Source organism: Globicephala melas, chromosome 20 (assembly GCF_963455315.2).
Source record: "Globicephala melas chromosome 20, mGloMel1.2, whole genome shotgun sequence".
Classification (NCBI taxonomy): domain Eukaryota; kingdom Metazoa; phylum Chordata; class Mammalia; order Artiodactyla; family Delphinidae; genus Globicephala; species Globicephala melas.
In genome coordinates, this window is record NC_083333.1 from 10987922 (window position 1) to 11002752 (window position 14831).

At 45.7% G+C, this 14831-nt stretch overlaps 1 protein-coding gene across 1 annotated transcript in view; it reads left to right on the forward strand.

The window, feature by feature from the left end:
- SLC25A11 (solute carrier family 25 member 11) overlaps window positions 1–9352 on the forward strand; it is a 23874-nt gene extending 14522 nt beyond the window's left edge. Inside the window, exon 8 of the mRNA XM_060290454.2 lies at window positions 9278–9352. Coding sequence (XP_060146437.1) covers window positions 9278–9280 — 3 coding nt within the window. The 3' untranslated portion in view covers window positions 9281–9352. The remainder of the gene's footprint in view (window positions 1–9277) is intronic.
- Window positions 9353–14831: the final 5479 nt, after the last annotated feature.

A 14831-nucleotide genomic window follows, 5' to 3' on the forward strand; every position in this document is an offset into this window, starting at 1 on the left:
CTGACCTTTCGTTTCAGTTATTATATTTTTCAGCTCTAAAATTTCCATTTGGTTCTTCTCTAGATCTTCTGTTTCTTTGCTGAAGCTTTCTATTTTTTCATTTGTTTCAAGCATATACATAATTTCTTGTTAAAGCATTTTATCGTGGCTGCTTTAAAGTATTTTTCAGATAGTCCTAACATCTCTGTCCTTTGTGTGGTGGCAGTTACGGATTGGCTTTTTTCATTCAGTTTGAGCTTTTCCCAGTTTTTGGTATGATGACTAAATTTTTTTTAAATAAATTTTTATTTATTTATTTTTGGCTGCGTTGGGTCTTCGTTGCTGCATGCAGGCCTTCTCTAGTTGCAGCGAGTGGGGACCACTCTTTGTTGCAGTGCGCGGGCTTCTCATTGCGGTGGCTTCTCTTGTTGCAGAGCACGGGCTCTAGGTACTCGGGCTTCAGTAGCTGTGGCTCACGGGCTCTAGAGCGCAGGCTCGGTAGTAGTGGCACATGGGCTTAGTTGCTCCGCAGCATGTGGGATCTTCCCGGACCAGGGCTCGAACCCGTGTCCTCTGCATTGGCAGGCGGACTCCTAACCACTGCACCACCAGGTAAGCCCCATGATGACTAAGTTTTAATGAAACATGGACATCTTAAAGTTATTTTATGAGACGCTGGATCTTATTTAACCCTTCTGTTTCAGCTGGCTTTTTCTGCCGCTGCTCTGGCAGGGAAAAGGGTGTTGCTGCCTTTTTACTTTTACTGCCAGGTGGAGGCAGAAGTTCAAGTTTCCCATTCAGCCTCTGTTGACATCTCATGGATGAGGGTGGGAGTTCTAGTTCCCCATGTGGTCTCCACTGCCCCTTGGGTGAGAACGGCCTCAGTACTGCAGAAATGAGTGAAAGTTTTCTCTCCAGGAGGACTCCTCGAACACCACCCCAGCAGGGATGCCTTGTGACTGCCAGTCTGGATGAAGTCCAGGCTCCCACATAGTCTCCATGGACCCTGGGTGTGAGAGGCCACATTACCAGCGGGCTGGGGTGAAAGTCCCCTCACCCTCCTTGGCCTTCTTAGAAACCACCCTGGCAGAGATGTTGGGGTGCCTCATGGCAAGCCTGGGGAGGGTGGAAATCTATGCTCATCACTTGGTCTTTGCTGGTCTGGGTGTGGGTGGGGCCGAAGTTTTTCTGTAATATTTGGCTGGAATCGAGTGGTTATTTTCGAAGTTTTCTGTCTTATTAGGCTGCCCCTTTCCTGCCCCTTTGGCTAGAGAGAGCAGACTTTTGTTGGGGCTGTGTCTGTGGTGATTCCAGGTTGCTGATTTCTTTACCTCCAAGTCTGGGACATTCGAGGCAAAAAGAAAACCCAGGGAACTCACCATCTTCGTGCTATTCCGTGGATCCTGAGGTCCCTAGCCTTTCTGCCTTCCTCTCTCCATCTTTGTCTCTTGATGTTTGCTTTATATATAATGTCTAGTTGTTACTCAGCAGGTGGAATAGGAAAAAGTAAATCTATTCCATCATCCCAGGAACAGAAAGCTCTCAGGTGGATTTGGCTAACTTTTTATTGCAAACTTCTAAGTTTATTGCAGTTGACAATAAACATCACATGTAAATTGTGATGGTTAATTTTATGTATCAACTTGGCTGGGACTCACCATTTGTTAACATTTTGTCTCGTTCGCTTTATCACTTTTTCTCTCTTACGTGTTTTTTGTTTTTGTTTTGTTTTGTTTTGTTTTTGCGGTACGCGGGCCTCTCACTGTTGTGGCCTCTCCCATTGCGGAGCACAGGCTCCAGACGCGCAGGCTCAGCGGCCATGGCTCACGGGCCAGCCGCATGTGGGATCTTCCCGGACCGGGGCACTAACCCGTGTCCTCTGCATCGGCAGGCGGACTCTCAACCACTGCACCACCAGGGAAGCCCATCTTATGTGTTTTTTCCTGAACCATTTGAGAGTAAGTTGGAGACATCATGTCCTTTACCACTAATATTTTAACATATTTCCTAAAAACAAGGACATTTTCTTACATAACTGCAGTATAGTTATTAATTTCAAGAAATTTAATATTGATACAATACTAGTATCCAATACATAGTTCATTTTCCCATCTTGCCAATTGTCTGAAATACGTCCTTTATAGCTTTTTTCCCCAGTCCAGGATCCAATCCAGGACCATATCTCTTAGTTTCCTTTAGTTCCTTAACCTGTTTTTATTTTTCATGACTTTGGCATTTTTGAAAACTGTCATCCAGTACTTATACAGAATATCCCTCAGTTATGTAGAGTTTCCCTCAATTTATCTGATGTTTCTCACGATTAGATTTGGGTTGTTTTTCTGGCAGGAATATTACAAGAGTGGTGTGTCTTTCTCATTGAATTATTTCAGGAGATATGTTATATCAATTTGACCCATTACTGGTGATGTTAAAACCTTGAGAGCTTGGTGAAGGGGAATCCACCCAGTCTCCATTATCAAGATACTATTTTTCCTTTTGTAACTAAGAAGCATTTTTGTGGGGAGGTACTTTGACAGCATGTAAATATTGGGTTCCTAATCAAACTTTAGCCAGGATCACCCATTGCACGAATCAGTTATGGCTGTGAAGGTTGAAAAATGTGAAGGTTGTGAAGGTTGAATGATTCAACTTCATTCCTTTTCCTTGTAACCAAAAGAACCCAACTAAAACAAAAATTAGAATCAGAAGTGTGGTTTCGGGACTTCCCTGGTGGTCCAGTGGGTAAGACTCTGCACTCTCAATGCACGGGGCCCGGTTCGATCCCTGGTTGGGGAACTAGATCCCGCGTGCATGCTGCAAGTTAAGAGTTTGCATGTTACAACTAAGGAGTCCACGTGCTGCAACTAAGAAGTCCACATGCCGCAACGAAGATCCTGTGTGCTGCAACTAAGACCTGGCTCAGCCGAACAAAAGGAAGGAAGGAAGGAGGGAGGGAGGGAGGAAGAAAGGAAGAAAGAAGTGGGGTTTCATGGAACTGGACCTGAGTTTCAGCAGGTGGAATGGAATATTTCTATCCAGTGTTTGTATGGTAAAGCCACTAGCTGGGCCAGCCCCTGGGGCCTCTCGGACTCTAAGCGTGAGTGCTCCGTCAGGGGGGCTATGGTGGTTTGGTGGCTCTAGCTCTGGATCATTTCTGGGAGGGATGGGTAATTGTTCTTTGAGCTCCCTAGACTGGATTGTTACTGCATGTAAGTTCCCTGCAACCCTGCCAAAGCTATGATGATACTTTGTTTTAATGTCTGTCTACCCCTCTAGACGGCAAGCTTTGGGACAGCAGGCACTCAGAAACATGGCCCGTGGTCTAGCGGGTAGAAACTACTGCATGGATTGAAGGGAATGACCACATCAAATAAGACACCGCCTTGGCTTGTCTCTCTGTGTCTCATACCTCACTTTTATTTGCTTCCTCTAGTGTCTTTTTATTATAGTCTTAACAATGATCCTGCCAAAATACTACCTGCACATTTTGCTGAAAAGAAGCCGTTTTTGGAGAATGTACTGGCCCTGCTCTGTCACTCAACAATGCCAGTCCAGCCACATTTCTGCAGGGATCATGTTCACTGTTGTGTATTTTGTTCACTGTTGTAGCTCCAGTGCCTGGCATAGTGTTTAATAAATATTTATCGAATAGTGAATGAATGTAAGCAGAGGAGGCAGAAAACAGTGGGTAGGGTCTGTGATGTCCTTTGTTGAACAGAAACTCTCTTCTTATTTATTTATTTAAAAAATGTATTTTATTGAAGTATAGTTGATATAGGATGTTGTGTTAATTTCTGTACAGCAAAGTAATTCAGTTTTGTATCTATATATATGCATTCTTTTTCATATTTTTTTCAATTATGGTTTATCACGGTATACTGAATATAGTTCCCTGTGCTATACAGTAGGACCTCTTTTATTTATTTATTTATTTATTTATTTGGCTGTGTCGGGTCTTAGTTGCATCATGCAGGATCTTTTGTTGCGGCCAGTGGGCTCTTTGTTGCGGCGTGTGGACTTCTCTCTAGTTGTGGCGCCTGGGCTCCAGATTGCACAGGCTCAGTAGTTGCGGCACATGGGCTTAGTTGTCCAGAGGCATGCGGGATCTTAGTTCTTCCACCAGGGATCGAACCTGTGTCCCTTGCAGTAGAAGGCGGATTCTTAACAACTGGACCTCCAGGAAAATCCCCAGTAGGACCTTGTTGTTCATCCATTCTCTATGCAACAGTTTGCGTTTGCTAATCCCAAACTCCCAATCCATCCATTCCCCCGACCACCTGCAACCACAAGTCTGTTCTCTATGTCTGTGTGTCTGAACAGAAATTATTTTTTTTTTTGGAGCAGGGAAAGGTTTATTGCAGGACCATGCAAGGAGATGAGTGGCTCAGGCCCAAAGAAACCCCAGGCTCCTGAACAGAGATTCTCAATTTTAATGTATTCAAATCCATCCATGTTTCCCTTTATGGTTTGTGGGTTTGGTATTTTGTTTAAGAAGATTCCACCTCAAGGTCACAAAGATACTCTCCTACATTTTCTTCTGTTAGCTTTGTAGTTTTACCGTATGTTTTAAAGTCCTTAATCTCTCTGGAGTTTACTTTTGTATATGGTATGAGGTAGGGATACAGCTTTTTTTTTTTCTTTTTTCCTCCGTAGCATGAGGTGGCTACGTACCCTATCCGCTAACCTACCTTGATCCCACTGACATCATCCGACCTTTATCCTATATCAAGCTTCCATAGGCACATGGGCTGTTTCTTCACTCTCTGGTCAGTTTCCTCCTCTTGTCAGTTACTGAGCAACACCAACTGTGTGTGTGTGTGTTTGCTGTTGTTTGTTTGCTATGGCTTTCATGATATGTTTTACTCTTTGGCAGGGTGATTCACTCATCTTTTCTCTTCTTTTTCAAAACCAATGTGGCTATTCATGTACCTCTATACTGTCATATACGTTTTGGAATAAGTTTGTCAAGTTCCTGAAAATATAACGTATATTATTTTAGGGAGAATTAACATCTTTATAATATTGAGTTGACCCATCCAAACAAATAGTTGATCTATTTATACCGAAACTTCATGTCCTTTAACAGTTTCAATTTTTTTCCAAAAACGCTTTATGTAAATGTAAAGGACATTCTTAATTAAGTTCTGAATACTTTATATATCTTATTACTGTTATGAATGATATTTTGTTTTCTATAATTCCTAGTTGATTAAAATTGTAATGGATAGCTATTAGTATTAAATTTTTCCTGTAGCCATCAAAATCCCTGACTCTCCTATTGGTTCGAATAGTTTGCTTATTGTTTCTGATAGATTTTCTACATAGGTGATCATACCATCACAGGTGACAACAGGTTTACCTTTACCTTTCCTGTCTCTATACTGCTTATTTCTTTTTCTTATCTTAGCACATGGGTCAGGACCCCCAATGTTGCAGTAGTGGCAATCCCATCTTATACCCAGGTTTACAGGGAGGGAATCATTAAATATGTTAATTATAGGGTTGTTTTGTTTTGTTTGGCCATGCCACAAGGCATGTGGGGGGTCTTAGTTCCCCAACCAAGGATTGAACCCATGCCCCCTGCATTGGAAGCATGGAATTTTAACCACTGGACCACCAGGGAAGTCCCCTATAGGTTTGGTTTTTTAAATTAATTAATCAGTTTATTTTTGGCTGCGTTGGGTCTTTATTGCTGTGCACAGACTTCCTCTAGTTGCGGAGAGCAGGGGCTGCTCTTCGTTGTGGTGCATGGGCTTCTCATTGCGGTGGCTTCTCTTGTTGTGGAGCACAGGCACTAGGCGTGTGGGCTTCAGTAGTTGCAGCATGCAGGCTCTGTACTTGTGGCTTGCAGGCTCTAGAGTGCAGGCTCAGTAGTTGTGGTGCACGGGCTTAGTTGCTCTGCGGCATATGGGATCTTCCCAGACCAGGGCTCAAACCCGTGTCCCCTGCATTGGCAGGCAGATTATTTTTTTTTAAGTTTATTTATTTTATTCATTTATCTCTGGCTGCATTGGGTCCTGGCCACTGCACGCGGGCTCCCTCCAGTTGCGACGAGCGGGGGCTACTCTTTGCTGTGGCGCTCAGGCCTCTCATTGTGGTGGCCTCTCCTGTTGCGGAGCACGGCCTCCAGGCGCTCGGGCTTCAGTAGTTACGGCACATGGGCTTCAGTAGTTGTGGCCTGTGGGTTGTAGAGCGCAAACTCGGCAGTTGTGGCGCACAGGCTCAGTTGTTTCGCAGCATGTGGGATCTTCCCGGACCAGGGCTCGAACCCGTGTCTCCTGCATTGGCAGGCAGACTCTCAACCACTGCGCCACCAGGGAAGCCCAGCAGGCAGATTCTTAACCACTGCGCCACCAGGGAAGTCCCCCTACACGTTTTTAATATATGGTCTTTCAACGTAGATAAGTTGTTTCTATTCCTAGTTTTCTGAAGTTTTAAAGATTAAAATTAGGCTTCCCTGGTGCCGCAGTGGTTGGGAGTCCGCCTGCCAATGCAGGGGACACGGGTTCTTGCCCCGGTCCGGGAAGATCCCACATGCTGCGGCGCGGCTGGGCCCATGAGCCATGGCCGCTGAGCCTGCGCATCCGGAGCCTGTGCTCCACAATGGGAGAGGCCACAACAGTGAGAGGCCCACGTACAGAAAGAAAAAAATCAGGCATTGCACTCTGAGCTTTTCCTATTTCAAATTATGCAATCATGTGCTCTTTCTCCTTTATTCCACTAATGTAATTAATAATAGTGGTAGATTTTCTGATGATAAACCATTTGAATCGGTAGAAATGGTCTCAGCTGCATGTAACAGAATACCAGTAATTGTATCTTAAAACCTAAGGGCAGTAACTTCTTCTAATTTTTTTTTAAATTTTATTTCTTTATTTTGGCCGCTCATTGTGGCTTGAGGGTTCCCAACCAGGGATTGAACCCGGGCCCTTGGCAGTGAAAGTGCGGAGTCCTAACCACTGAACTGCCAGGGAATTCCCAAAGGGCAGTAACTTCTTAACAAGCAGTCTGGAGATGGACCATCTCAGGTTGGTCCAGCAGCTTGATGGTGTCATCCAGTAGAAGGGGTCCATCGTTCTATTTTGCCATCCTCAGCACACTGGCTTTTTGTCCTCATGCTAGTCACCTCATGAGTGCAAGCTGGCTACCACATTCAAAGGCATAAATCTGGTGGTGAAAGGGAAAGTGCAGGAAAAGAAGCACAAAACTGCCTAACCATAAGTGACTGTCCTTTCACCAGAAAGGTTAAAGTTTCACAGACTCCTGCTCCCCCAGCTGACTTGTCCTGGTGTCATTAGTCAGAAACGGATCACGGTGCTTCTGGCTGCAAGAGAGGTTTGCATTCTGAGTGTCTGGCAGGGGAGCTGGGAATGGCTGTGACTAATGGTGACTCAGCCCTGGGGTCTGGGGCACACATGCTATTCCCAGCAAGATGGGGTTCTGTCAGGGAGGAAGAATGTGGAGTGGCACATCATCCTGGCATTCCCAGGGCAAACTTGACTTAATCAGTTTGGATAATCTCTTTTCCAATAAACTTTGGATTTGGTTGGCCTGTATTTTATATAGGATTTTCACATTTAATGTTCCTAAGTGAGTGAAGCCTATATTTTTATTTTCTTGTCTATCCTTAGCTGGAGTAAAAATTTCATAAAACTCGTTGGCTTGCCTTCTTTTTCTATTTTCCAGAACAAATTATATAAAATACAGATGATCTGTTCCTTGAAAGTTTGATAGAACTCATCCATAAAGCTACCTGGGTGTGGGTTCGCTGGGAGAAGAGATCTCTCACCATATCATCACTAGCTATTCTTTATCACTTCTTCGTTCTGCTTCAGTTTACTGATATTTCCCCCGTTTGGGGGTATATACAGTCAGCCCTCTGTATCCACAGGTACTGTGTCCATGTATACAGAGGGCTGACTGTATTTAAAATGGCCTTTTAGAATTATAATACCGAGGTCTGTGCTCTATAAGTAGTCCTCTGTTGTGCATTTAAACAATGTCTTACTTTAATTTTTTAAACTAGTAACCTTTTTAATTTTTTTTTTTTTTTGGCTACACCACGTGGCTTGTGGGATCTTAGTTCCCCAGGCCCTTGGTGGTGAAGGCGCGGAGTCCTAAACACTGGACCGCTAGGGAATTCCCTAATAACCTTTTAAAATTGAGAAATAATTTATATATGCAGAGAAATACACAGATCTGAGGTGTACAGTTTCATGAGTTTTGACAAATGTGTCCATCCGTGTAATCACCACCCCATCAAGATAGACAACATTTTCGGGCTTCCCTGGTGGCGCAGTGGTTGGGAGTCCGCCTGCTGATGCAGGGGACACGGGTTCATGCCCCGGTCCGCGAAGATCCCACATGCCGCGGAGCGGCTGTGCCCGTGAGCCATGGCCGCTGAGCCTGCGCGTCCGGAGCCTGTTGCTCCGCAACGGGAGAGGCCACAGCAGTGAGAGGCCCGCGTACCGCAGAAAAAAAAAAAGACAACATTTTCATCTATTCCCTTGTGCCCCTTCCTATTGGTCCTCGCAGCCAAGCAACGCTTGATCTGGTTTGTGTGCAAATCTTTGGCAGACATAAGCTTTTCTCTCTCTCAGATAAAGTCCTAGGAATGGAATTCCTGGGTCAGGTAGGAAATGCATGCTTTTATAAATTTATTTATTTTGGGCAGCTTTGGGTCTTGTTGCTGCGCACAGGCTTTCTCTAGTTGCCGCGAGTTGAGGCTACTCTTTGTTGTGGTGCACAGGCTTCTCATTGCAGTGGCTTCTCTTGCTGTGGAGCACCGGCTCTAGGCACGTAGGTTCAGCAGTTGTGGCGCACGGGCTTAGTTGCTCCGCGGCACGTGGGATCTTCCCCGACCAAGGCTCGAACCCATGTCCCCTGAATTGGCAGGAGGATTCTTAACCACTGCACCACCAGGGAAGTCCCGCCACTACTTTTAATATTAATAGTATAAATACTAAGAGTGTTAATAGTGAGAGTTTAGGAGCATGAACCACTGGATCTAACACACTTCATTTATAATTGCCTTTTGCATCCTCTTGGCTTGAGGAGTCCCATTTCATCAGGCTGTCAGGAACTGAGAGTTATTAGCTGTTTTTCTCTGACTTTGAATCATTTTCTCCTGGGCCTTCAAAACTGGCGGAATCCCGGTGGCACATCTACGCATCTACGGTGGCATCACCTCTGAAGCCAGGCCCGCGAGGTGTAGAAATTTCCCGTGAAGGTGCTCTCGGTTCCTGGCTGATACTGAGACTTTCCTTCCTGATTCATTTTCTTGTCTTCTGTCCTGAAGTGAAAAGTTGATTGGAGGGACTTCCCTGGTCGTGCAGTGGTTAGGAATCCGCCTGCCAATGCAGGGGACACGGGTTCGAGCCCTGGTCTGGGAAGATCCCACATGCCGCGGAGCAACTAAGCCCGTGTGCCACAACTACCGAGCCTGTGCTCTAGACCCCATGAGCCACAAATACTGAAGCCCGTGTGCCACAACTACTGAAGCCTGCATGCCTAGAGCCCGTGCTCCACAACAAGAGAAGCCACCGCAATGAGAAGCCCGCGCACCGCAATGAAGAGTTCCTGGCTCAATGCAACTAGAGAAAGCCCGCGCGCAGCAACGAAGACCCAATGCAGCCAAACGTTAATTAATTTCTAAAAAGTTGATTGGAGATATCATTTAACAAGATGACGAGTATGAACTTTCTTTCCTGTACCAAGTCCCAAGGACTTTTTTCTTCTTTACCCAAGTCGGTACAGAGAGCGCTGCCCTGGGAGAGCAAACCCTTCACCCTGGGCCTCTGGGCGCCCTGGGTGCGCTCAGCGTCCCCAGCTTCTCAAGGGTCCCCCAAGGGGACAGCTGTGCTGCCTCCCTCCTCTTCCTCTCTTTCTCCCTCTCTTTCCCCTACCCCTTCATTTCCGCCCTCCCTTTTTGAAGGTATTTATTATGACTCTTTACCCTTTTCATCTCTCTCCAATGGAGCCAGCCACCCTTCCACTCTGGCTGCCAGTTCCCTCCGACACCAGGACCAGCCACCTCCTCTCTCCCCGGGGGTTTCTCACAGTTTTATAGCAGAGCGTCTACATTTGAGAACAGAGCCAACAGCCCAAGTGAGTTCACCATCTTGTCAGCTTTTTAAGGGCTTCTATGAGCACTTTATTAATAAAGGAGATGTCACTGGTTGCAGGTATTTTCTCCCACTTTGTTATTTGCTTGCCTTTGATTTTTTTGACCCTACAGAAGCTTTCTGCATTTTTTTTCTTTTTCTTTATGGCCTCTGATTTTGGGCTCCAGGGAAGGGAAGAAAGACCTTCTCTCCAGGATGATGAATACATCAATCCTTGTTTCATTCTAGGACTTTCTTGGCTTTAATTTACATTCAAATATCTGATCCACCTGGTAGAAAAGATGAGGGTCTGGTGGCTATTTTGATGACTGGTTCTCCAGTTGTCCCAAAGCATTTATTTGATTAACCTAGTTTTCAAAAAACAAAATTTTTTTTTGGCCACACCGTGGCATGTGGGATCTTAGTTCCCCAACCAGGGATCAAACCTGCGCCCCCTGCAGTGGACGCATGGAGTCTTAACCACTGGACCTCCAGGAAAATCCCCTAGTTTTCAACATTGGTGTAATATTTTATCTTCATTATATTTCAGATTCTCATATACTAGAATAAATATTATTTTGTTCATTGATATGAATGAGCAGGGTTTTTTTTAATATATACATATAGATGGCCAAGATAACTGCTGAAAAAACCCTCAGTTTTCTTAATCAAGACATGTAAATCAAAATAATGAGACAGCAATGTTCACCTGTTGGTTTGGCAAAAAATTTTACGTTTGGTAATAGGCTGTCCTGGGGAGGGTATGAGGAAACAGGTATCCTCATGTTGTGTCGGTGTGAATGTAAGTGTGTGCATGCTTTTTGGAGAACAACATGGGAAAAGGCATCAGTAGTTGCTTTTTTCTAATGCATGAACTCTTTGCTCTAGCAATTTCACTGCTAGAAATTTACCCTTTGGATAAAGGTCTGCCAAAGATAAATGCATGCATATGGTTGCATAGTATGTGATTGCAAAACCCAAAATGGTTAGCTTCTTAAATGTCTATCCATTGGGAACTGCATAAATTATGTATGGTACATGCATGCAGTAGAACACTGCGGCGGTTAAGGAGAATGGGGAAGACTTGTGTGTGATGATACAAGCCAATCTCTACAATACGCTGAGTGAGAAAAAGCTACAAAATAGTAAACATACTCTGATGCTTCTTGTATATGTGAAATAAATAAGTAAACATGTATGTATGTATATATACATACATATATTCACACACATATGCTTGACTTTGGTCTTGGAGAATTTGATTTACAGGAAGCTATTAACCTTTGGGAAGAGGAAAGTTTTTGATTTTCACTGCTTCTTTCTGGACTCTTGCATTTTTCTAGCGTTGGCATGTATTGCTTTTTTATTGTCAGAGAGGTTTTTCCTGGGCATTTTTGTTTTCTTTTATACCTGTTTTGCTTTCTTTTTTTTAATAAATTTTAAAATTATTTATTTATTTATTTAATTGGTTGCGCTGGGTCTTAGTTGTGGCACACGGGCTATTTGTTGCTGTGTGCGGGATCTTCGTTGTGGAATGCAGGGTCTTTTTAGTTGTGGCATGCAGAATCTGTAGGCATGTGGGACCCAGTTCCCTGACCAGGGATTGAACCCGGGCCACCTGCATTGGGAGCGTGGAGTCTTTACCGCTGCACCACCGGGGAAGTCCCTCAGTTTATTTTTCTTAAATCTTAATATTTTTAAGCCAAGAAAAGTGGGATTTACTGGAAAGATACTGAGGTACCTCATTCAATCAAAGGAATCGTTGGGCAACCAGCCTGCAGGAGGAGACAAGCACACCTGGGCCTCAGGAATTTCTGGAACCAGGGGCTGGGATGCCGGAGGCCCTTTCTTGTCTCTACTCGTCTTTGAGTATCAGCCACATTCTCTCTTACTCCACGTAAAATGCAAGGAATGAACGTGGCTGCCTCATGCATCTGAATTTCACATCTTGGATCTCCTACAGCAGGGAGAGACTGACTTCCTGAGTTCCTGTTTAACGAAATTCCCAGGAAGGACTTTCTTTAGTCTGGCTGGGGTCAGGTGTCCTGGCCTGGACCCATGACTCGGGCCAGGCGGGGGAGGTGTCTCTAAGTACCTGGCAGTTCCTCTGGGGTCACATTGTTTGAGAAGAACACTTCTCAGTAGAAGGGAGGGTGCTGGGAAGATTACACATTCATTTATTTTTACTCATTCATCCAGTAAACGTTTATGGAGCCTGTTATGTCCTGGGCTCTGTGCTATGTGCCGTGAACACAGGAACCCAGCAAAGTCTCAGCGATCCAAGAGCTTAGGTCCCAGTGAGGGAGACGGCCTAGAAGTCACTGCCCTGTCCTGGCTCAGCCAGACCCACTCTCCCTGTTCATGAAAGAAAGAGGAGCCCCTCTGTTGCCTGTGGCGGGGCCTCGGCAGGCCAGCTTGGGGACGTTTCCCCTGTGAGGTGCTGATGGCTAAGGAACCCAGCCGGCAGGCCTGGCAGCCGGGGGCAGCGCAGCTGTTCCGAGTTACCCGCCAAGAGCCAGGAGGTGAAGGAAGTGGCTTCCTGTTGAGCTGAGATCTTTGGCTCCAGCTTGGAAGTCAAGGCGTCCCCAGAAACAGAAGTGCCAGGCAGCCCACCGAGGTTCTGTGGAATTTTCATTATAACGCACAGAACCCGGGCCTAGATCAGGTGCTTGACTCCACCAGTGTCGGCGTCTCAGGCCCTCAGGCAATGGTCATCCTGAGCAAACACGGCAAAGATGCTGGCTCAGCTCTGGGCCCAGCACCGGCAGGAAGGGACAACTGTGGGGTGGGGGAGGGGCGGGGGATAGGTCAGAGCCCCTTCTGGAGACTCCCCAGATTTTCTGATGTGCTGACTCTGCAAGAAATGCCCACAGGAGTCACTGGTCTGAGCAAGACCTCCACCCACGAGTTACAGACCTGGCCGAGGACTGCAGCAAAGCGCTCTCCTGTAGAACGTGATAGATGCCTGGGGCCAGCGACCCAGGCTGCGGTACCTGGGTTTGGGCATCAGGGACGAGGATTTCTACTCACTGTACCTCCACCCCAGACTACTCTGACATGCAGGTTGTTGGTCCAAGTGTGGTTTTCTCCCATTATCGTATCTTATATGATGTGATGTGTGTGTGTGTGTGTGTGTGTGATGTATCGTTTATACATGATGTAGTGATGGTGATTAAACTGAGGATTTAGCCCGTAGTTTGGGGAATGGACAGAAATCACACCTGGAGGAAACTGTATGTAAATCTGACGACACTGGACTCGGAGGTTGAGAGCTTTTCTGAAGGGCCCCTGCCACCATCACTTTTGGCAGCAAGATATCACGTATCATTCCTGCCGGGAAGGATATAGTGCATCTTCAGTTGTGGCAGTGAGAATGGAATCATGACAGGGTGTTTTGGGAGCTAAACGTGTAGGAGGCGGGCTGGGTTGGTAAGGGATGGAAGGCACTGGTCCAGTGGCCACATACATCACCCTCGGTAAACGGGGTGTCTTAGGCCCACCCCAGCACCTTTCCATGCCTGCACCCGAAGCCTCATGGCGTTGGGCAGCAAAGGCTGAATTGGCTGCACCTGAAGAGAAAAGCCGAGGTCAATTTGTGGCCAAAACCTTAGATGAAATGACGCAGAAGCCACGAGAAAGCGGAGACCACACAGTAGAAAGAGGATATACAAAGTAGAGAGAAAAGGCAGGTGTGAGAGGAGCCCAGAGCAGACAGAGCAGAGGCAGGACTGGTGGGTCCCCAGGGCTGCCTTGGTCTCTGATGTTGGTCCATGTTGTCCCAGTCCATGTGGAAACCTACAGGAAACCTAGCTGGTGGATCGGACTCTTGCAATGCAAAGAAGCTAAGTGACACGGGACCCTACCTACAGCCTCCGTGGTTTCTGCTTTTCACCCTGTGAGGTCTCTCCCTCCTCCTTGGGGACATGGCTTATTCATCTGTTTAATCAGAGCATCTGGCCCTGTGCAGGGAACGTTGTAGTTGCCTATTAATGTTTAAATACATATCTGTATTTATCACAACAAGCCTTGGCCCAGCCCTCACCGAGAGGCTGTGGAATAAGCAGCAGCACAGATTTTAGATTCAGTACCCGTATCAGCCATGTGCAGGGAGGTGACCTTGGCCAAGGAGATTCTTTCTGGGCGTCTGAAGTGGAAAACAAGTAATGAAAAGGCAGTTAACAGTGGGAGCCAAGGCTTCAAGGACATGTGGCGAAATGGACACGCTGTGTGGACATTCAGTGTTCTTGCTTGTAACAGGGGGGTGGTTATGAAGGAGCTCAGAAGTAGAAGAAGGAGATCCCAGAATGGTGGACCTGAAAGTGTTTTGCGACCTGTGAAACGAACACAGGTATCCGTGATCAGTAAAGCTGATTACAGGGAGCTCTCCGGTGGTATAGTGGTTAGGATTCCAGGCTTTCACTGCCGTTGGCGAACTGAGATCTCACAAGCCGCGAGGCATGGCCAGAAAAAGAAAAAAGAAAGAAAGGAAGAAAAAAAAGCTGATTATAATTCTCATGCATTTTTTTGTTTTTGTTTCTTGTTTTTGTTTTTTCAGTGTAAATATCAGGATAATCTCTATGCTTTCTTTTTTTTAAAATTTTTATCAGAGTATAGTTGATTTACAATGTTGTTAGTTTCAGGTGTACGGCAAAGTGAATCAGTTATACCTATACATGTATCCACTCTTTTTAAGATTCTTTTCCCATATAGGTCATTACAGAGTACTGAGTAGAGTTCCCTGCGCTATAC